Genomic DNA, 22,168 nt, shown 5'->3' with positions numbered 1-22,168 from the left:
TAAGCAATGCTGAAGAGGGAGAGGAGAGCTTTGGTAGCTTGCAGGATGGGCCACAACAGAGCACCAGGCAAAGTGGGTCTCAGCTGCTCCTCCCAGCAAGACATCTTTGCTTCCATGGAGGAAATCTGTCCTACCTTGTCACTTGAGTCCCACTGCCTGCTGTACACCTGCTCTACAAGCCACCACTCTGAAATCACCAGGATGATCACATTCACTTGCACTCCCTTGAACAGAGCAAAGCAGATTCAGGCTTCTCTGCTCAGGGCAGACTGAAGCCACCACTCCAAACCAGACTCAGCCCCAAGCAGAGAGCCTGCAAGAACAGCCCCCTGCATATCCCTCACAATCCTCCCAAAAGCACATGGCTGGGCTGTGGCACGTCTGCACAGCTGGAGCAAACCAGGTTTTGACAGCAGTCCAAACCAGCATCTCCAGCAGTCACTGGAAATGCCAAATGAGGAGCAGATGGCTGGGCTGGGAGTAGGAGCAGTAACCAAAGCTAAGTGGTGAACAGCTGATTTTTGGGACACGTGAAAGCAAGCAAAAATGCCTCCTCATACCTAGCAGTAAGCCAGACAGCAGCAGTACCTACAGCTCCTCCAGCTCATATTTCACACAGGGTTGTTTTTCTGCTACTAACTGCAGCCTGTAGGAAATGCCATGCTTTAACTTACAGCCAGAGGGATGCTTAACCACAGTGCAGGGATCACTGTGCTGAAGCACATTGTGGGAAGGCTCATCTAACTCCCTCTGTCCCTCTGGACAGTGGTGTCAGACTGGCAAACCTAAGGACGGGACACAAAGAGAAAACCAGAGCCCTTCTGTCAATACAAACAATGAGGGGGAAAGGCTTATGAGAGATTCTGGAAAGGCCAAAGTTCTTCAAGGCTACACAGAGGGTGAGGCAGGGGCAGGAAAGCACAGAAGAAACAGACTTACAAAGCTGTCAGAACTGTTCAGTGAGTGCTCTACAACCTGGGCACTGCTCTATCTTCTCACATGCTCCAGGGCACAAACCCCATTTAACTGAGTTTTGCACAAAGCAGGGAAAGTAATCCCATTCATGAGGATACCTATTCCTCTGCCTCTATCTGGAGGGCAAGGATCATCATAGAATCTAGGGGTTTGTTTTCAACTATTTTGCAATCACTCACCTTGCCTGGATTTAGGAAGGCTGCATTCAGGTTGTATGGCTCCCTGATGCTCACTCAGGGAGCTGAAGAAAACAATAGTCAATTTCTGAGGAGCAGCCATGTGCAACAGACCTTTTGAAGGTGGACTGGGAAGATGAATAAAGACTATCTGGATTGTTTTTGTTACTCATTCTTCATTTTTTAAGGCAAGCAGAAAGTCCTTCTGGAATGCAAGAGGCGGGATCAGAACGGCAATAAAAGGAGGCGGGGGAGCTACCTTCAACACTATCACTAGGTACAATTCATCCCTGCTAAAATCCTACTGAAACTAATGGAGCTGCATCTAATTCCAGCTGCCTGAAGAGGGCTGAGAGATGAGCCATGGTGCTTCCTGGACCCTCTCTCTGCACCTGCCACTGAAGTCAGTGAAGCTACACCAGTGCACAGCTACAGCAGCACAGTGGGGGATCAGGTCCAACGAAAGCCACCTTCATGCTGCACTTGCCACTGGAGACCATGTTTGAATGACACTGTGAAATGGACTCCAATCACAGCTCCTCACATCTACCCAGACAAGCAGAAGAATAATTGACAGTCCTACTTCTGCTCATTTTCCCCTTCCTACTTTTGCTAAGGAATATCAAAACAAACACACACACCTTTTCAGTTTGTCTACAATTCAAAAGTTGCTTAACAAGTTTCTTGAATACTTCCATGAGGCCAAAAAGATGTTACTCAAACAATCATCACCCTGACATTTAAATCCTACATAACTTTGGATTTTTGATGGTCCCTAGAACAGTCAAGTATACATCAAGGAATGGAATTAAAACCCATCCTGAGATGGAAAAAGAAAGAGAGGGGGAAAGTCAACCAATATTGGTAGCCCTAGTTCAAAGCTAGAAGCTTCATCTTTGCACTATAAACACCCATTAGGCTTTGCCCAGGGAATGGCATGGAAGTGGGACACACCAATATCTGCTACCCAGAGTCCAGGCAGCCCTGCTCTTCCAGAGCAAGGACTGCAAGCCAGAGACCAACTCTTGCTCTCTTGTACATCAACATGCAAAGAAATCACAGCTGACAGCTCCTTCCACCTATTCTCAACCTGACTTAGTCTAAGGCAGAATCAGAGCACAGCACATCTCACCTGAACAGGTCTGCTTTCCAGTTCACTTCATTAAGCCACCGAGATCCCCAGAGATTCTCTTCAGGGAGATGAGCTACACCCATGGTATATTAAGGTGTCCAGGCAACAATATCAAGAGTAGACGAGTATTTCTGAACGGGGCTAATCAGCTGAAATCCGTGTCAGATGTTCAGAATGGAATCTGCATCACAGAGGAAGCAGTAAGAGGCAAGATCCTCCAAGGAGAAGAGGTATGCACAGCCTTTCTACAAGGATGTGGAAAGAACCTACTCTGGACTGTAATGGGGGCCAGAAGCAGCAAAGTGTGGACAAATACACCACCTAATTCACACATTCACAGGCCCTACTCCTTCCCCTCTTTTACAAGCTGCCCAGAGATTCAGTCTGCTGTAGGGAAGCATTCTGGTGCCAAGAGGGGAGTGGGCTTTGCACACGGTCCACCCATGTGGTAGGACCACAGAAGTTTCCAGCACTTCTTGGGCTTTGCATATTCATGCAGAAGGCTGGGGAGAAGACACAGTTCCTCCCCGCCACTCAACACAATGAAGAGCCTTAGATAATTAGCAAACAAACACCAAAAACACTTCATGTCCTGCACAGCGTCATCCTGCCGACTATGATAGAAAAAAAACCTAACCATACCAGTAAGTTTGCAGGTGTTACATGTACAGCTCGAGAGCATACTCCTACTCAATGGAGCACAAAGCAGGGCATGTGGCAAACAGCAGGCGAGAGACAAGCTGCTCTAGTTGCAAACTACTACCGAGGGTGGTCATTGGACATAGCCCAGGTTCTCCATCTCGTTCCTGTAGCGCTGCTCGGACACTTTGCTCTTGTGCTGCTTGCTCTCCAGGTGCTGCCTGAACTCCAGCTCCTCGCTGGCGCCCGCGTTGCACATGGAGCAGTAGAACTGCCCGCTGGGCGTCACGCACATGGCCAGGTCACGGGGGATCCTCTGCCGCGAGCGCGGGTTGAAGTAGGGACCTGGAGACAACAGAAAAGCCTGGTTTACCTGTGAGAAATCAAAGCTTGAGGCGGCTCAGTGACAATGCTTAAGTCCAATGAATGACTGGAAAGCAGACAAGGATTTGATTCTTTAGCTGATTGCAGTCAAGCCTAATTTTCCCCACAACTGCTCTGCTGGTTTCCAGATTTACAGAGGTGCAGCACACAGGACAGCACTTGGAATTTTATAAAGTAGTAGAGTGGGCTTAATGCCCCAGTCTTATTGAAAATCAGGAATCTAATAATTTAAGTAATTAATAAATTTTTTTTTTCTTAACCATCTAATTCCAGAACTGGAAGAGTATTTTGATTGGATTAAGCTGCCTCAGTTTAAAGCTCACAAAATTATATTTACTAGAACTTGAAAAGATTTATCTGTTCCACATGACAGTGATTAGAATGACATGATTAAACCAAGCTTCACCAGGAATCAGGGTTTCAGCTAATGTGTGCTTGTAAAACAACTTAAAATGAAATAGAGAAATAAATGCCCGACTGGGGGCTGTAATACACTCTTTAAATCATAGTAAAGAGGCAAAGTTAGTATCTAACACCTGAGGAAGGACTCTATGCTAGGAACAGATGGTCTTAGAGGGAGGCTAACATGCTCTCTCATTCTGGTCATGGGAGTGAAGTACAGGTTGATGTGCCACAGTAGGAGTCAAAGCACCTGGCCACCTGCCAAGAAAATAAAGCAGGAAAACTGTCACCACTTAGAGCAGCCTCAGAGACAGGCAGATGGTAAATTAAGTTACAAACTGAGAAAAAGAACTAACAAGCAGGCTGACAAAACAAAGCAACTTTAGCAGCTGGGAAAAAAAAACCATGCAGATATGAAGGATCAGCAGAGCTTGGACCAGCTCCTTTCACAACCTCATTCTGCTAAAACAGACCTCAGAAACAGAAGAAAGACAAGTCTATTTATTACTAATTACTATTCCAACTACAGAATAGATGCAAGCTCCAAGTTACCTGTGTTGTTCTGAACCGCATACATGTTTCTTCTGTTCTGCATCATCTTATATTCGTTCCCTTCTTTCCTTGCCCTTCGCTTGCCTAGTTCTGAGGCATCCCTGCAGATTAAACAAATATGAACAGCTGCAATTCAGAGTTTTCTGACAAAAGGACTGCCAGAGACACTGCCACACGCTTTCAGCCTGACACAAGGTTGAACAATACCTACGAGAATGAGTTATTCTGTGCCTCTGCAAGACGCAGCCGCTTGGCGTGATTTTTCCCTTGGTAGTGAGCCTGTGCCACAGCCGGAGAGCTAAATGAGGCATCACAAAGCTTGCAGTAATCATTCTCTGTAGCCAAGATCACTCGGCCACCTGGCTTACTGGATCCCATCTAGCAGCAAAGGGAGAGACAGCATGTGAAACACAAGAAGGTTAAATCGCTGAAATATTTCAATCACAGGGACTGAGACCACTGCCGTCCTCATCAGACAGCAGGAGAGCTGGAATTAAAGCCCATGGATTAGGACACTCTGAGTTTTCCCCAAAGTGTTCTTACAAGAAATTCATTGTTGCTGCCTGGCCTCCAGGAGAGCCTGCAAATTCCTGGCCTGAGGTGGAGAGAAAAGCAATCTGAACAAATAGCTCTGCAACAGCCACAGAGGCTTGTTTACATCACAGCCGTGATTTAACTCCTAACTGCTGGGAGCTGATGAGCAGTGACTTTCACTCTGAGGAACACCCACTGAAAGGTAGAGGTGCTTCTCTCTCCTATTTACAGTCCACCTAATCTCTCCACAGCACCCTGTCTTTACACAGCTCCCTGACCACAGCAAGAGGGAAAAAAAAAAAAAACAGTAGCAAAGCTACCAAACCTCTGATCCTTAACCTTCAGGTGGGAGAACATCTGGAACTAGACTTCAAAGGAAGGACCCAGTCTCACATGAGTAGCTCCTGCTATGTGAAGGACACCTTCATGTGTCTGTGGAGTCAGACCACATACAGTGATCCAGGCAGGAACCATGCCTCCTCAGCACGTAACATCCAGGGAAAAGTGTTTTGTAAACAGTGCAGCAGCAGTGATTCATGCAGCCATGTCACTGCAGCACTTGACAAGTCAACATTCTTTCACATCTCCTTTGATACTGCTCAAACTTAGAGACACACACAGTTCTGATTTCTAGCTTACAATGTGAACCCTCACATGGCCCCAGAGGTATTTTTATTGCCATGGGCTGTTTCCTCCATTAAAAACCACACCACCAGATACCCTGGCAGGTACAGCAGCCACATCCCCGTGCCCAGTTCACATCCATGAGCTGCAATGCCAATTTACACGGGGCCAAATCTCCCTCTGGCCAGGAACAGTCTGCCACTCTGCAAATGCTCTCTGCTTCCCTACAGGCAACACAGGCTTACATTGTGGGGACTGACAGGCACAGCTTCAATCCCTATGGCCCAGCTGTGCTTCCCTGCAGTCACAGGCAAAAGCCAGGTTAGCTGTCACATCTCATGATAAACCCAAGGGATGAATTCCAGAAGGAGACAGCAAAAACCATCTTTTTTTTCCTCTAATGTGCCCAAAACAGAATTAATCTGGATCACTGAGGGAACAATCCATTCACTCGGCACACAGGAATGAGCACTTCAAAAGGAGCAACAAAAGAGGAATTAGCTAACAGCCCTGGGCAATGGGTGTAGGAGCACCAAAGCACTTTTTCCATGTAGGCTTCCCCCACACAACAGAGGGATGAGTGTGCAGAGCGGATGCCACACCCTCACATCCAAATCCAATTCCAGCAATGCTGTTCTGTACCTGCCCTTACACAGCTATAATCAGCAGCACATCGGACTTACCTAGGAATCAAAGTATTTGCCAGGCAGAAATAGAACATTTGAAGTCCAACATTGTGCTGCAAGGGCAGATCAATATCTGCATCTTCAAAGGAAAGCAAACAGCTCACAATGGGCCATTTCCACCATTCTGTGCCTTCACAAGGAAAATTCTTTCCCAACTCCTTCGGTAATCCTCAAGCCTGAGATCTGGTTATCCTTACGGGGGTTAGGTGACAAACAAGCATGATCTCAGTCCTCTTGCCATGCCTTACCTGAGTTGGAAGGGAGACAACCTGAGGTGGGGCAGGCTCAACAGAATTACTCATCCTGGCAGGTGCCGGACAGCTGTTGGCAGCATAGTAATTCCGGAGTTTCTTACTGTGGTTTTTACCCTGCAAAGATAACCCAGATTAATCACTGTCCTAATAATAGTATCTTACTCTGAGAGACAAAAGATCCAAAGATTGAAATGAGAAAGTGCCCATGAAGGTGGCAGCTCAGGTAAAGGAGCTGTCACCCAGCTCTGAATTTAAGAGACCCAGGCATTCCTCCCTTTCTCCAAAATGCTCAACACCTGGAATGACTGGACCCCATCTTCAGCTGATTTTCTCAATAAGCTTACAATTACTTTTTCAGTCTGTTATCATTACACTTAAAACCAGTATTTTGTGTTTTAAGACTATCAACTGGTTTGTACAGTTTTTTGATAAGCCTGAACATACAACACAGATTTCATGAGACTGTAAGCTTGAATTAAAACATGAGACTGAACTTAAAACCTACTTCAGATTTTATTTTCTCTTGAAAAACATACACCATAAGTGTTTTTGGTGTTGTGAAAGCCTGACAGAATAACGTGAGACTATGTATATGTATATTGTGGTTGCACAGTAAGGCAAATGCAAGTTATGTAAAAATTCACTTCTGTCCCCTCATGGCAGAAATTCTGTAAAAATAAGATGTTAAAAGTGTAATGCCAATCCAAACTACCCCTTCAGTAGGACGATACCACTTTTTCAGGGCCAACAGGAAATCTGAAATCTGAGTCTGGTGTCCTGAGGTTATGGACAACCACCCTTTGCATTCACTGGTGGAGAAAGTCACTATCTCCAATACTCATGCAAACACAGCACTAGGCAGAGAGGGTGTAGGAAAATAGGGTAATGCAAGGCTGACATCTTCCACCTTTCAGCAGGAAACATATGCAGAGTCCTTACCCTATTTCAGACAAGTCAACAAGATCAGCTTAAACAAAATAAATTTGATCTGAGCCAACCCTGCTGATGAGTGTTTGCATAAAAGGCCCCACCAGATCAGTGCTTGCATAGCCTCAGAAAGGAGACCCTGATAAACACATGGCAGCAGCCCCTTTCCTAATGGCACAGCTGGATCCAGCAGAAAACACCTGTCCAGGCCTCACAAAATCATGTCTGGAATCAGAAGGTCAATTTTACTAAACTAGTGTAGATGTTAAATACAGGTTACATAAAAAAAAGGAAAAATCACAAGTGTCTGCTTTTTCACCCATGCCATCTTGGCACCACTTCTCTGTCCCCATGGACAGCATTTTTGCAAAAAACTCCAGTAACAACACCTTAAATGAAAACACTGCAGCAGGTCTGGACAACCAGCAGATCCAAGCAGGGTGAAGATATGTCTACAGAGCAGTTTCAGTCCATGAAGTGGTGCAGAAGAAGCTCCAGATGAGGAACTTGAATGCTGCTGTTCGTGTGCAGCACTCAAAACCCCCTCAAGAAGCTGAGTTAGTCCTCCTGCATTAGCCCACACTTCCCTCTGTGCTACCACAGCAACGCTGCTGGCAGTGCTCGTGCTGGCACAGGAATGTCTCCACAAGCTGCAGATGCAGCAGCCCCAAAAGCTGAGCCTCCTGCTGCTCTCCTTACCTGGTAATGAGCCTGGGCTTGCTGGGCCGAATTCAGAGTGACATTGCAAAGCTTACAGCACAGGGGCTTACATAGTTCCTCCAGCATAGGGTCCTGCTCCACCACCTTGGCTAATTCCTCTTCTTGTGTGTGATGAAGGGAAGGCCCCAGTCCAAGAGACTTTGGTGGTGAGCTGGCTCTTGGCCTTGTAGCCACTGACATAGGAAGGGATGAAAGCTTCTCAGGATGAGGAAGAAGTCCTGCTTGCTGTAGAAGAATCATTGGCCAGGAAGACTATGGGCATGCTACTGCTGAAGGAGGAGGAGTCTTCTTCAGATCTAGACCAGAAAGACACAAATGCTGAAATAAGCAACAAGAACAGGAACATCAAGGATCCAGGGGCAATCCCTGTAACTCCACTGCCTCTACTTCATGCCTTTTCAAAATGCCAAGCAGGATAAAGTCAGTTTGCAACACTTTACCGCCCACGGGAACAGCAGCATCCCAGACAACCAGGGCCAGATTACAAGACACTTATATAAGACATGGGTCCCCTGGCACCCTCCAGGCAGGTGAAGATTCCTGACACCCACAGCACCTGACCACAGCACACTCTCCCCACTGCTCCATGCCCACGAGAAGTGGGGACATACCTCCTGCACAGCACACAGAGCTGTGTCACTGGGGGGATACAACCACTGCCCACATCCTCCTTTGGCAGCCCAAGGACAAGCTCACTCTCCAAGACCTACACAAATATTACAGCAGACTACTGCAATGAACATTTACGAAGAATCCAAATACTTCAAAGCAGATTTATTGTACATAGGTAGAAGCAAAATACATAAACACATCTATGCCTCAAATACTCACAAAGACTTTCCTGAGGAAAAGCTTTTCTCCAGTAAGACAACAAAAGAGAAAGAATGGGAATGAGCTGGAGCACACCTTGTTGTGCACTCAGCTCCCAAGGGCTCTCTCCCATGGTCTTCTTGAACGACCTTGAGCTATTTTTCACATTTCCATTACTAACTACAAGCAGAGAAACATTTAAAGCTACATCTTCTTCTGCAAAATGGAGAATTTATCTCATATTAACCTTTATTCAATTATTTCTCAGTTAATTCAAGTTATTAGAACTAGCTCCACATTTCCAACAAGAAGTTCTGAGAGATTTATTCAATTAAAGTTTATAAATCACATCTACAGCCCAGATGAACATCCCTAGAATAATACAGAGCAGTGACATTATGAATTAAGGCACAGCTACTTTTGTTCATGTCTTATTAGCTTCTTATCATAACAAATCCTGTTCAGTGCCACACTGGGATCAAGAGAAGCATTATCTTGGCCTTTGCAGATCATTCCCAGCTAGGGCTGCATTGGCACCAGCCATGTTTATGCTCTGGGCTTTGTTCATTTGTTTAAGCAAATAAAGAGACACATCTGCATTTTAAAGCAACACTTGTAGAAAATTAGGGAGAAGTAAATGAAATGCCACCAAGGAATTTTGTTCCCGAGTCGCTTTTGAAAATAGGGACATCAAAGGCATTTAGGAACCTGAAGAAGCAGATAGCATTTATCTGGGGTAACTTCCGGGATTTTCAATCTGCTAAAATTAGCTGAAGATAAATACCTTCCACACTCAAGCTACAGAAAATCCCAGTTGAAGCCTACAATTTTAGGTAGTGTGTTATCTTTGGATCTCTCTTCCCAGAGAGATCTGTATTCTGTTAGGAAAAATAAAACATAATTTAAATGAATGAGTGAGACTAAAGTATTCAAGTGACAAAATAATTTCTGAAATGTTTATCTCAAACCCAAACTTACTCTAATACAAGATTGGAGGAAGTTCACTTATTACTAATATTAATGGTAAAGAAAAAAATTTAAATTATTAAAAAAAAAAAAAAAGGCAGTATGCACTGGCTTGGGGACAGTGTTTTAAGGCAATAACAAAGCCATCATGAGTTTTCATGTTTATATTATTCCTCCACCACCAAGGCTCTGCAAAATTTCAGAGCTGGAATCCACCACAAGGAAGGAAGAGGACACACAGGAATGGTGAGGCAAATCATCCATCAGCAGTGTAAATTCTGTAGTGTTACCTAACCCCTTTCCTATTTTCAGCCCACATGACCCTGGTTAAACAGAACAGAAGACAACTTTTTTATCTTTATTTTCCTCAACTAGTACTCTGTAGACAGTCTAATTTCTGCAGGACTACAGATGGAACAAGTTCATATTCATGTTGGTTAAATACATCACAACACAGGCCTACCAAGGCAGTTTAAATCAAGTATGCAAGCAGGTAAGCATGCCAGCTAATTTCAGAGTTTTATTACATGAGTATAATGGGCCTCTTACCTTAAAATGAGAGTGAATTATAGCCAAATACTTCTTAGAGCAACATAAAGAGATGTACAGTAAATGGCAATTGAGATTCATCTGCTTAATTTTGCATGAGCATTTGTTGCATTGCATTTTCCTGCAACTGTCACAAATGGGATTTGTCATATACAAGAGGAAACAGTGCTTACAGGATCTATATCTACAGGGGAAAAGGTATAATGCAATATTCTTAGAAAATCTTTAACTGTAACGTCATTTACTGTTTCCTAAAGTAAGCAGTTGTCTGAAGATAAAATTGAATTGCATGAGCAATTTCCATAGTAAGACTTCTTGATTTGGCTTATGCAATGTCTGTAATTCTGGTTTTCCTCTGACAGTGATCTTTAACCACTGAAATTGCTCAAGTTACGTTCATTTCTCTCTTACTGGTATTATTTATAAGAAAAAAAAATCAGCTTATTTCCAGGTTCCTTTAATCCTCCACTGCTGGTTGTTACAGCTACCCTGCCCAGGAAAAGGAAGAAGAACATTTTTAACCCCTCCTTTCCCTTCACATGAGAAGCTGTAAAAGCTCTACCCTAGGACACAGCAAAGGAACACGGCACCTCCATCAGCAGGGACCCCAGCCAGCACAGCCCAAGGCAGGGTAAGGACCTGCAGCTCTCCAGGGCGAGCCGAGGAGCCATTCTGCCTCAGGACAGCACCTCTCAGAGCTCAGCCATGCCAGGATACACTTCTACCCCATGCCAGTTGTCCTTGAGCGGATGAGAGGGGCACAGGTGCAGAGCCCTTGTCCCTCCTCTCACTGGGGCATGCCAAGGGCAGCGCTGAAGGAGGAGAGCCAGCCTCCACGAGTGCCACAGCCTGGCGATGCCCACCCAAAGGGGAGCAAGCTCCCAGGCTGACAACAGCATAGAGCTTGGAAAGGAGCTGCTCTGGCCTCACATCTAAGGATGAGGAATGCATGGCGTGACTTTCCCTGGAGAAAAGAATAAACCACAGTGAGAAATCGACGTGTTCCCACCAGAATTGCTTTTTAAATGCAGCTGAGGCAACTAACAACAGAGATGAAAGCTGCAGAAATGGTGAACAGTGAGTTTCACTGCCCTGTCTTCGAGACAGGAAGCATTTCTTCTCAAGTTCACTCATCTATCAATACATGGACATCTTTTAATGTAATTGTGCCAGAAAGTTTCCTTTGGCCACGGACTGGGCCTACACCCTTCCCCCTGAAAGGCAGCTTGTTTTATAACGCTGCAGGGACTGAAGGCAGCAGCAAACAAACACACAGCATGCACAGCTCTACCTTAAGGTGCACTGACCCTCCGCTGATGGGGATATACATTTGGCAACTCAGAACCATCCCTTGCGTCAACGGGGGTATCAGAAACCAGGGTGCAAACCCCGACTCCTCGCAGGCATTCCCGCAAAGCTGCTTGCCTCGCAGTCTGGGGGAGCAATTAAAAAACACAAGCCTTGCTACCTTACTGCCTGGGAACCACCGCAAGCCCACGGCACCGCCGCACCATTCCGGGAAGGCACCGAGCACAGCCGAGAGAGGCAGGGACAGCCATCCGCATCCCCCGAGCGGCTCGGAACGCGGCGGCGGCACCGGGGCGACACCCCGGCACCACCCCGACCGCGGCCCTGCCAGCCCCCCGCGCACACCCCGCACCTACCGCGGAGCCGGGGCTCGCAGGGCCGGGCCCGGGCTCGGGCTCGCACTCAGCTGCGGGAAGTGACGGCGGCGGGGGCGGGACGGGGCTGCGCTCGCCGCGCTGGGGCGGAGCCGCCGCCGCGAACCGCCCCGCGCCAACGCGCCCCGGGGCACCGCGGGGAAAACACCCCCAGGAGCTGCTCCAGATGCTCCTCAGTCCGGACCCGTGCTTCTGCACAAGGGCATTTAGTCTTTTTTATTTTATTTTTTTTTTAATATAATTATCTTCTTTTTTTTCACAGCAGAGGATACAATGAACCTGATTTGCATATATAAACATCTTATTCATGCTGCGCGTAGTCAAAATGAGTAATGATTTCCCCTAGAGCCACCAAGGCCTCACCCGTGTGGTTGGGCCACCCTGTTTCAAAGCATGTGGAGTTTCTGTTGATTTTTCTCTCCTTTTGTTGGAATAGGAAAGTGCTGAGAAGTCACTACAGGCTGAAACCATCACCCAGATTTTACAGTAGCCTTCAGCCAACCCACTTGGCAATCTATTGGTTTGACACACTGATTGTTACTAATTTTTGTTAGATCTTTTAAAAAAAAATCCATTTGTCAGATTCATAGAACAGTTTGGCTTGGAAGGCACCTTAAAGACGATCTCATTCCAACCCCCTTGACATGGGCAGGGACACCTTCCACTAGCCTAGGTTGCTCCAAACCCTGTCCAATTCCAGCGATGGGGCAGCCAAAGCTTCTCTGGGCAGCCCGTGCCTGGGTCTCACCGTCCTCATAGTCAAGAATTTCTTCCTAATATCTGATCTAAATCTGCCCTCTGTCAGTTTAAAGCCATCCCCCCTTGTCCTATCACTACATGCCCTTGTCGAAATTCCCTCTCTGGCTCCCTTGCAGGATCTCTTTGGGAAGGATGCTGCAGGTTGGAATCAGGAGCTGTGGTGATGGGGAGCCGGAGCAGCAAAGGGGCAGTTTGCCAGCAGGAATGCTCCTGGAGCCTGCTCTGCCCTGGGTTTGCAGGGTGTGTTCTGCCATGCCCTGCACGGCTGGTGCTCCCACCTACTGCAGTGCTGCCTGCAGCATCTCAGCCTGCCCACGGCTGTGAATATGGTCCCATGCTAGATCCTAGGGCTTGGAGAACTATTCCAAGTAAGAGAATGTACCAACGCCCTCACCATGTTCTCACCTGGCTCCAAAACTTGCTTATGCCATCTCCGTTGTTGAAAGGATAAATACCCCTTGACAATAGAGTGATTTGCCAAAACGTCTTAACAATTAATAACGCAGGTTAACCGTGTCCCTCCTCCCTGTCATCACCTCAGTGCTACCCTCACTTGTTGCATCTTGTTGGCTTTCACCGAGGTACCCCAGCCCAGCGCTCTCAGTTCACACCCTGAAAACCCACACCCACTTGGGAATGCGTATTTACAATGTTATTTCCCTTCGACTTCCAATTTGCACGGGCATTCGCTTGGCGAGGCACTCTCAACAAAACACCGGACTCACGTACAGCGACTTGATGCCAGTGGCAGCTGACTGTAAAGAAACCTGGTGGTCCAAGTGGGAAAAGGGTCAAGACTGGGCCAGACGCGCTGCGATGTGCGGGGCACGGTGGTGTCAGCGACATCAGGGCAACAACCGGGGCACGACGAGCCCGTGATTGCCCCGCACACCTCGATCCCCAGGCCCGCTCCCGCCACCGCCGGCCCCACGCCCGCCTCCCCCCGCCGCGGTTCCCGTTCCGGCGGGCGGTGCCTTCCCCATCCGGGGTCAGCCCCGCTCCCTTCCTGTTATTCCCGTGCGGGAGGCGGCGGCTGTCGGGGAGCGGCTGCCGGCGCCGCTGCCGCCCGCGCCCGGGGCACAGGCACCGGCCGAGGCGAGCGGGGCGGCCGCAGCGGCGGGAGGCGGCGGGCGCGGCCCGGGGCGCGGCGGGCGCGGCCGGCCCGGGGAGGCCGCGGCGGGCGGGTGAGTGAGGCGGGCGCGGCGGGGGTCGTGAGGGGCCGCTCCCGCAGCGCCGCTCGCTGAGGGGGCTCGGGCGGCAGCGCGGGGCTGAGGGGCCGTGGGGCTGCGCTCGGCAGGGAGAGCTCCTCCGCCGCATCCCGCGCTCGGGGTGCTGGCAGGGACGCGACCCGGGAGAGGAAGAATAGCGGCTTGTTGTTTTGCAGTGTGGGTGTCTCCACCCCTGGAGTGGAGCTGTGCGCCGTGAATGTGCTCCGGCAGCGCCGGGGATGGGGCTGGGTGATGCCGCTGGGAGCAGAGCCTCTCCCGATGGGTGTGGGTGTGTGTGGGGAGCCTGGCACACGAGCTCCTGCTTCCAGGTGCACTCGGCTGACAGCAGCAGTGTTTCGTCCCTGCTACCTGTAAAACCTTCTTTCCTGTTTTGTGCTGCCCAGAGATCGGTTTGTACTGATGTTAAATGTGAAACTGCTGTTTCTTGCCATTTGTGTGTGTTCTCGTAGACTCTCTATTAGCAAAACTTTGGCCAAACTAGCACAAACTGCCTGTTTGTTTTCCTTTGGGGGTTTTGTAGCTGTTTTCAGTATTCCTTAAGTTATTAAGATATTAGGCTAATTATGTAGTTGTTATGGATATATTTCTAATTCTTATAATTTTTGTGTACATTTCTTTTCTTTTTTGACTAAAGACCTGATTGAACTAAGTACCTATTCAGAACAAACAGGAGGCAAGTATATATATATATTTTAAAAGTAGACGGTATGATGCTTTTCTTGATTTAATTCTGCAGCAGTCTTATAAAGGAGTGGTAAATTGGGTCCTGAGTCTAGATTTTGTAGAACTTAATCGAAAAAAATCTATTTTTTTTGTTAGTTATTTGTACCTTCACATCCCTGCTTTGAGCTATGTTCAAATTTATCGCATAGGATAAAGTTAGAAACTTTCCCATCATGATCTGACTCATTCTTTAGTTTCTTCCATCTCACAGTGAGTTTATAGAGGTGTACTCATACTTGTTGCTTCCATGCTGCAATTCTATAATGCAATGTAATTATCAAAGTCCACTTCTTGTGTGTAAACTTTGTTAGTTCCTGGGAATATTCCAGGGTGATGGGATTTAATAATGTGTCTGCTATGAAGAACTGGCTGGATAAGCTGTTCTAAAATACAGCCCCATGTGAACTTAAAGCTTCACAATAAATAACTTTATTCTCAAAGAATAGCATTGGAAAACTTCCAGAGTTGTTACTTATTTAGAACATATTTAGAAGCATATTTTAGCCAATGTAGAGAAAGCACACATCAACCAAGTTCACAATGTTGGCTGAGGAATTTATGAAATCACACAATTCCTGTAGGATCCATGGAATATTCCACTTTTTCATTAGGACAGTAAATGCAGCGGGTGCAGAGCTGCAGTTGGAATTTGACTGGTGAGATGCCCTGCATTTCCTAGGTGTTAACTTGGTGCCATTCTTAGCAACCTGGAGACAGTGCTTGATGTTTCTTCAGGACAGGAGAATCCCAGCCTACAAATCCATGCCAAAGTGTTTTAATTGGCTGCCCCAATTTGTCATTGTGTATCAATGACAAGTTTATTCTGTTTGTTGTTGCATTTACTGCAAGAATGATGGCTCTGACAGGTTTTTTGGGGGGGTTGTTTCTTTTTTTTTTTTTTTTTTTTTCTTTCTGGAGTATTCTTTGGAAAAGGGAGCGTAGCTGATTTGTTTACGAAGCAATTGTGCTTTATTGGAAGTCATAAAGTGGTTCAATACTTAGTTAACTGTTTCTCTGATAATCAGGCTATTCCTGCTTTCTGTGAGCAAACGGGGAATACTTTTTCCTGGATAACTCTTTTTTCAAAAGTTGTTCAAAGGTTTAGAATATGAATTTCTGCAGCCAGCGAAGAGTTCGTGCTTTACCCTCGTGATATCTCACAAAACAAACCAAGTAACCTCACAAGAGGTTTCCAGTTATTGGGAAAAAAAGCACACCTTTAAAAGGGGTTGTGGTGTAGGAATGGGCTTCCTGATCCACAGATCCTCAATTTTAGTGTGTGTAGTCTGCTTTTTTGGTGGCTTGCTCATGTGTGATACAGCTTGGGACAGCCTTGATGATCATCATAACTTTAATCTCTTTCTGAGTTAAAACTATCTATAGATGACTAGACAACAAGCCTAAGGCTGACATGCAGTCTGCAAAAACTGCTTTTTTATGTTTTGTACTTAGAACATCAGCTCATTATGCAATCTTTGAGACTTCTGGTGCAGACTCTCTTGGTGTCAAGAATACCCTGAACGCCTTGCAAACATCACTCATTTCCAAATGGAAGATTGTTGCTGTTGGTTTTGTTTGCTTGTTCGGGGGGACAGGAAATTGGGATGATGATGCATTAATTCCAAATCACACCAGAAATAATAGCAGCTCTAGACTGGTATCATGTAGCTTTGCTTTGCCTAGTTGAGTACGTTAATAAAGGTTAATAAAAATTGTAGTTGATAGGACACTTGAGCAATGTTGTGTTTGGGTGAGGGGAAGCTAAGATGCTTTAACTTCAATACTGATGCAGAAACTGATTTTGTTACTTATAACTGGACAAAAATAATCCTGCAAAACTTGTCCTTCTAGTTTAGTCTTCAAACAATATGATAAAACTAAGTTTTGTCTTACTTCATACTGGTTTGTAATTACTGAAAAATATGTGAGGTCTAGTAAATACTCCCCACTGAGAAAAAAGTGGGCCATATCTGCATTTTTTGTGTGTGTGATGGAGTTGGAGGGGGGGCACTTGAAGAGAAAGAATAAGAATTTGCACTTTGGCTAACTCGACAACAGATGTGGCTCCTAGTGTGAGCTAAGGTTTGGGGGTTTTGCAGCTTTTTATGCATTGCATTCCAGGCTTGTGGGAGTTTTGTCTCATCCTTTTAAAAAGCCAGACATCCAGCTGCTCCAAGGGGATGATGCCTGTCTGTAGCTATGACTAGAAGAGGCCACAAAAATATTTATGCTAAAACTGGATGGGAATTTTCTTTTCTCTTGAAGTTGAATGTGTCATGGCAAAGAATTCTGTTACAATTGTCTCTTTGTAGTATCCTAATCCAAATGGGAGCAGTGGAGAGAATAGATTTGTTTCTCTCTATATTTAATTGGACAACAAATGTATGTGATTTGTTTTGATTACAGAGTTGGTCAAGATAACCTCCAGAGGTTCCTCCCAACTGAATTTGTTCTACAGATCTATTTTTGAATGGCTAATGAAGTGCTAAATGAACCAGAAATAATACTCTGAGTATTAACTGCTGGGTTGTTTTTTTGCTCTTGCAGCAGTGGTATAGTATTAACTTTAACAAAATCCAAACAAACAAACCCACACAATCAATCAAACAAACAAACAAAAAACCCAGCACAAAACCAAGCCCAGCTAGGGGGCAGGGGGAATTAAACTGGTTTAAAAAAGGAAAAGAGGCATTTTTATAAATCCTGTATGTTTACTTGTAGTCATATGGAAATGCAGCAGACTGAGTACAGTTTATGTAATTCTGCATCTGACTTCTCAGTCTAAGCAATACTTAGCACATATGTTGTTTTATATGGGATGTATCTATACTTGAGTTCTAGAAAAGTATTTTTGTAGTTAATTCTGGGCTCAGATTTTGTGCGAGGCAGTCTAAGAGGCCTGTGTATTTTAGAGAAGGAATGTGAGGGACAGTAGACATCATCACCTGTTCTCTATTTCCAGTGTTCTTAAAGCCAGCAAAGCAGGGGATAAACGCACTTGGTCAATTGTGTCTGCTAAGGAAGCTTCCTGGGAATGGTTATAGTCTGTCTTTGGAAAACTGTGCTCACATACCTGAGCTCCAGAAATGTAAAAACAAAGTTCTAAGAGGCCAGCTTACCTCTGTCAAGTTGAATGGGAAAAATGATGCAGCACTGGTGAAGCTTTTGCTTGACTTGCAGCAGTAGAAGTGGCAGCTTCAGTCGAGTTTAAGAACAAACAGTTGGGTCAAACATACAGCTTTAGGTTCAGTGATCTCTGGTTTCATGTCCTGTTGCTTTTCAGTGGAGGGTTAGATAAATCCCAAAGACACTGGGGTTTGTTGTTTGGGGTTTTCGTCTACTCATTACCACATTTGCTTTAACTAACTTACCTTCGTGGATTTTTATGCAGAAAAACTTTGGCAGTTTTGCCCATACCTTCTGGTTAAACATTTGCAAATACAGCTTTTGAGGGTTGTGAACCACAGAGCGTATTTGTTGAACACAGGAGACTTACTGAATTGACTAAGCCTGACTGTGAGTTCCCTGAAATTTTGAGTCAGCTGAGTCACATTTATTGTGGTGAATCTGTATATTCTGACCCTTTTCTAAGGGAAAGAAATCTAGAGAATCATCCCTTGGATTATTTTCTCTCCAACAGAAAAGAGAGAAAGCTGGATGGTTGCCTCCTAGATTGTACAACATGTCAAAAAACTTATCTGTCATTAAGACTTCACTGCTTTTCTTTTTTTTCATACTCGTTAGTCTTTTGCCAATACTTAATCTAGCAGTTAATTGTGATGAATGACTCTTGCCCAATATGTTCCAAGACTGTTCCTGATTTTTAACTCTTGCTGTTAAATTAGCTCCCACTCCTTTCAAAAACATGACTTTTCTGGTGAAATTACAATTGTTGTCTTGGAAAAGTGTCCTTATCTGTCAGTTCTTTAGCTGTGGATCCTTGCAGAGGACACTAAATTGTTGAATAAGGAAATTACTCCTTGTTGCAACCTTGGTCCTTCTCTTAGCTATCACCAGTCAACAAAGAAAAAAATAATCCTTGAGCATCCTCAAAATGCAAGAAACTTTGAACATTACTGAAAGGAAAATATTCAAGATTCAGCATTTCATCTGAGACTAATCAGCCATAAGTAGAAATACATGCCTGTTCTGTGATCTGAATCTAATAGAACAAAATTTACATTACCTTGGGGCTTTGACATCTGAGTTGCTGGAAAAGTGAGGAGATTAATCTCTTCAAAGACATTGGCAAACTAAATACAGAATGCTTGAAAATGCAAGTGCAAACGGGGGAGAATGAGCAGAGGGGTAAAGGCTTGTTTACCAGGCAGAGTGGAGAGGAATTGTTTCTTTCTCAAACTATTCCATTCCAGTTCTGACAAAACTCAATAAATATGCTTTCTGCGGGGAGGAATGTTATGATCCAGCTTCAGTGCTTGTGCCATTAAGATATTTTTCATTAAATCTGGAAAACACTTAACTTGGCTCTTGACTACAGGCACGGTTTGCAAGATGGAAGTTAATAGTGCTAACATAAGAAGTTTCCAGATAGAGCTAACTTCCTCTGGGAAAAGGGAAGTCAAAACTAGCATTCCAAATACTCCAAAACATGCCTGTGGTGTCATTAAACTGCTTAGACTCTAAAACATAACACTTAGTCTTCATTTTTTTATTTATATTCCCAGCTCTTTACAGAATAATCAGGAAATGCTGTGACTAATAATAAAAGTGGAAGTGATACTAATAACACTGAAAATTGCTCTTCTGTGGATCTCATCTTGTGGATGTTGAACAACCAGTTCTACTTGCCAGTTTATCAAGGCAGTCTCCACTGGTGGGAGGGAAGTGATAAATATATTGTGTTTTATCTTCATGCAGTTTCATGCTGTCACCTCTGAAATCTTCAATTTTAAGGTGTTAAGTACTGTAAAAGAGCACTTGTCCCAAGAAACCCTCTGGTGTTTAAGGGCTATTTTTTGAGCAACAGCCAGGCATCTGGAATAGTCTTGATTGTGATGTACAGTTGAGGATGTGCCTGTGAGTTCCACTGCCAGTCTAGCAAGTTTTTTACAAAGATTGATTTGTGATAAATTGCATTTGTATTTTAGTGTAAGATGGTAATAAGTGAAATTGTAATGCTGTAATTGGAGAGGATAAACTTACACAGTTCCTTGAAGTTTTGGATAAGAGATTGCTAGTTAAAAGAAAGGGCTTAAATTGATTTTAACATTTTATTTGAGAAGGTAAAGATTAACTCTTTTGCTCATGTTCAACCAAGGTTGAACATCTAAAATTCTAATAATTTGCCTTCCTCTTCAGCTTGCTCTGAAATGGAGGATAAAGCACTGATGCTGTTATCACTGCTCAGCAGCACTCCCTTGATCTCAGATAGCTCCAGCTTGGAATGTTTTGACAGTTTGGGAGCGATGGCAAAAAACTGCCACCAAGAGATAAAGATGAAAACAGAAGCCAACAGGCAATAAAATGGCAAAGTTTATACATGAAGAAAAGGATAGCAAAACCTATTCCTGACTATGGAAACTCTTAAATATGTTGTCAAAGTGCTTTGTAATCCAGCTCTTCAGGTCTTCTTTCATCACCTCTTTTCCAGGCTTTTCATTGTACCTCAGCAGATAGTGCAGTATCACAAACAGCTTCAGGGTGATATGGGAAGTGTAACCATGATTATAGATTCCAGTCTCTTGTTGTCCTGGTATGTGAGCAGGCATTTATTTAAACAACAGAAAAGATGCTTTGCAAGATAGATACGCTTCCCTAATTGCTGTTTTTTTAATGGGTGGAAATTAAATCCAAAACACTTGAGCTTTTGTGGTCTTCTCTTCTGTTCTGCTGTTAAACTTCACCAGGCTGAAAACTGATTTCAGTCTTTTTGAATATACACACCTACGAAACATTAATGAAATGTTTCCAAAGAACCATCCATATATTTAAAAAATACTTCCTTTTGTGTGTAAATGTGTAAAACTCTCTCAATAGCTGTGACTGATTACTACCAGTATCTTATTGGCTTTTTTAAAATGAAGGCCTTTCAGTTTAATATGTCCTTCTTACAAAGTTCTGGTTGTAGTAGTAGGCTGCATGTGCCCTAGTCTCAGACCATTTAATCTGGATATGGAAGTGACTTTCTAAACTGGGAAGCTGGGAAATCCTTAAACTACTGCAGAGAGTGGCTGATAGTCACTGCTTAAATACCTATGAGCTTATGTCACTTCTTTGGAAGTTCATGTTCACTACAAACATTATCTATTTAGACAAACACTAGTCATTTCTTTCTGATGCATCAACCACAAATTGCTGGTACGCTGACCTTGTTAGAGAAACAATTTGGCTTACAGCTTGAAGTAGAGGAAAAAGGGATGCACAGCACACAGCTTCATGTCTCAGTAGTCCCATGCTTACTATGCTTGTGTTGTACAACACGTTTGCGAAGCAGATGCTGTAAGGAAAGGGGTAATAACATTTCCAGCATCTGCCTTAAACACTTGCTCAGTGGTGAAACTTGTTGCAGAAACACCAGAGCTGCCCCTGCATGAGCCACAAAAATGAAGAGTTTCAGTTCTGATCAAGGGCAATGCTTTTCACAGCAGTGCTCCGTTGGGGTGTGTTATAGAACAAGTGTGTAGCTACACAAGCCAAGGAGAGGGGTCACAAAAAGGACACTTGGTTTTGGCAGATGTGTGCCTTGTATGACCCGCAGAGCAGACCCTAAATGACCACCAAAAAAAGACCACACCCACTCTCACCTCTCATGCTAATGAGGACCCAAAAACCACTCCCACTGTGCCTCATGCTAATGAGGATCCAGAAAGCCACGCCCACTCTCACCTGCCATGCTAATGAGGCACCAAAAACCACTCAAGCTTCTCATGCCAGTGAGGGATGGTTTAAAACTGGCTGGGAGTGAGCCACGTGGGATTCTGCCACCACTGTGAAGAAGCCCAGGGCACTGGAGGACCAAGGGGACACCGCAGGATCTATGGTGGTGACTCTCTCTCCTGCTTGCGCTCTCTCTCTCCTCTTTCCCTTACACTTAATATGGCAGAATAATGTTGATATTGTTGAACAGGCATTTGATCTCATTTGCAGATTAACTTGCACAGGGAACTTTAACATCAAATCATGACAGATGCTTCTAACAGTCATGTACAGCAGCGATAGCCATTTGGTTAGGGATGCTGAAGAACCGTGTCCCAGATGCCAGAGCTGGTTTTGTGCTTCAGGCTGGAGCACACAGGGCCTACTGACACATGGTCACAGTGGATCATGTTTGTTTGCACTTGTTGAACACAAATGCAAATGCTTTGATGTCTTGAGCATCACAACTGTGGTATCCAACCTGTAAATGCAGAGAAAAGTGCTGTTCTAGCAGGATCAACAGTGACAATGAGAATAAACACTCATCGAGGTTTCAGACGAACTTTGTT

The 22,168-nt window shown here is 44.8% G+C and overlaps 2 protein-coding genes across 12 annotated transcripts in view; one reads left to right on the top strand and one right to left on the bottom strand.

The window, feature by feature from the left end:
* Nucleotides 1-432: 432 nt before the first annotated feature.
* Nucleotides 433-13,708, bottom strand: ZMAT3 (zinc finger matrin-type 3). Of its 6 annotated transcripts, none has more exons than XM_038145293.1 (7): nt 13,501-13,708; nt 7,985-8,301; nt 6,353-6,472; nt 4,472-4,638; nt 4,261-4,361; nt 3,047-3,267; nt 433-2,464 (listed from the first exon to the last, which is right to left on the bottom strand). In XM_038145293.1, exons 2-6 carry the CDS (start codon nt 8,243-8,245, stop codon nt 3,056-3,058), a joined length of 861 nt encoding a protein of 286 aa, XP_038001221.1. In that variant the 5' UTR covers nt 8,246-8,301; nt 13,501-13,708; the 3' UTR covers nt 433-2,464; nt 3,047-3,055. The 6 variants fall into 6 exon arrangements, with proteins under 6 accessions (XP_038001221.1, XP_038001220.1, XP_038001219.1 ...); XM_038145292.1 differs by lacking the exon at nt 13,501-13,708 and adding exons at nt 11,622-11,763; nt 11,995-12,026 and having other exon boundaries at nt 433-3,267; XM_038145291.1 differs by lacking the exon at nt 13,501-13,708 and adding exons at nt 8,617-8,711; nt 11,799-11,986 and having other exon boundaries at nt 433-3,267.
* A 156-nt stretch (nt 13,709-13,864) lies between these two features.
* PIK3CA (phosphatidylinositol-4,5-bisphosphate 3-kinase catalytic subunit alpha) overlaps nt 13,865-22,168 on the top strand; it is a 42,088-nt gene continuing 33,784 nt past the window's right edge. For 3 of the 6 annotated variants that reach the window (XM_038145279.1, XM_038145281.1, XM_038145278.1), the window contains exon 1: nt 14,466-21,723. The gene's annotated coding sequence lies outside the window, so the exon portion shown is untranslated. Of the gene's footprint in view, nt 13,956-13,990; nt 14,390-14,465; nt 21,727-22,168 lie in introns of those variants that run through there. The other 3 variants (XM_038145282.1, XM_038145285.1, XM_038145283.1) reach the window with 3 other exon arrangements.

The sequence above is a fragment of the Motacilla alba genome, chromosome 9, assembly GCF_015832195.1.
Source record: "Motacilla alba alba isolate MOTALB_02 chromosome 9, Motacilla_alba_V1.0_pri, whole genome shotgun sequence".
Classification (NCBI taxonomy): Eukaryota; Metazoa; Chordata; class Aves; order Passeriformes; family Motacillidae; genus Motacilla; species Motacilla alba.
This window is presented reverse-complemented; position numbering and strand designations above follow the sequence as displayed.

Coding starts and splice junctions, on each gene's coding strand:
- ZMAT3 (XM_038145287.1), bottom strand. CDS start 8,245: ATGATTCTTCTACAGCAAGCAGGACTTCTTCCTCATCCTGAGAAGCTT. Junction 6,473..7,984: donor AAGCCCAGGCTCATTACCAG/GTAAGGAGAGCA, acceptor TTATCTTTGCAG/GGTAAAAACCACAGTAAGAA. Junction 4,362..4,471: donor GCACAGAATAACTCATTCTC/GTAGGTATTGTT, acceptor TTTAATCTGCAG/GGATGCCTCAGAACTAGGCA.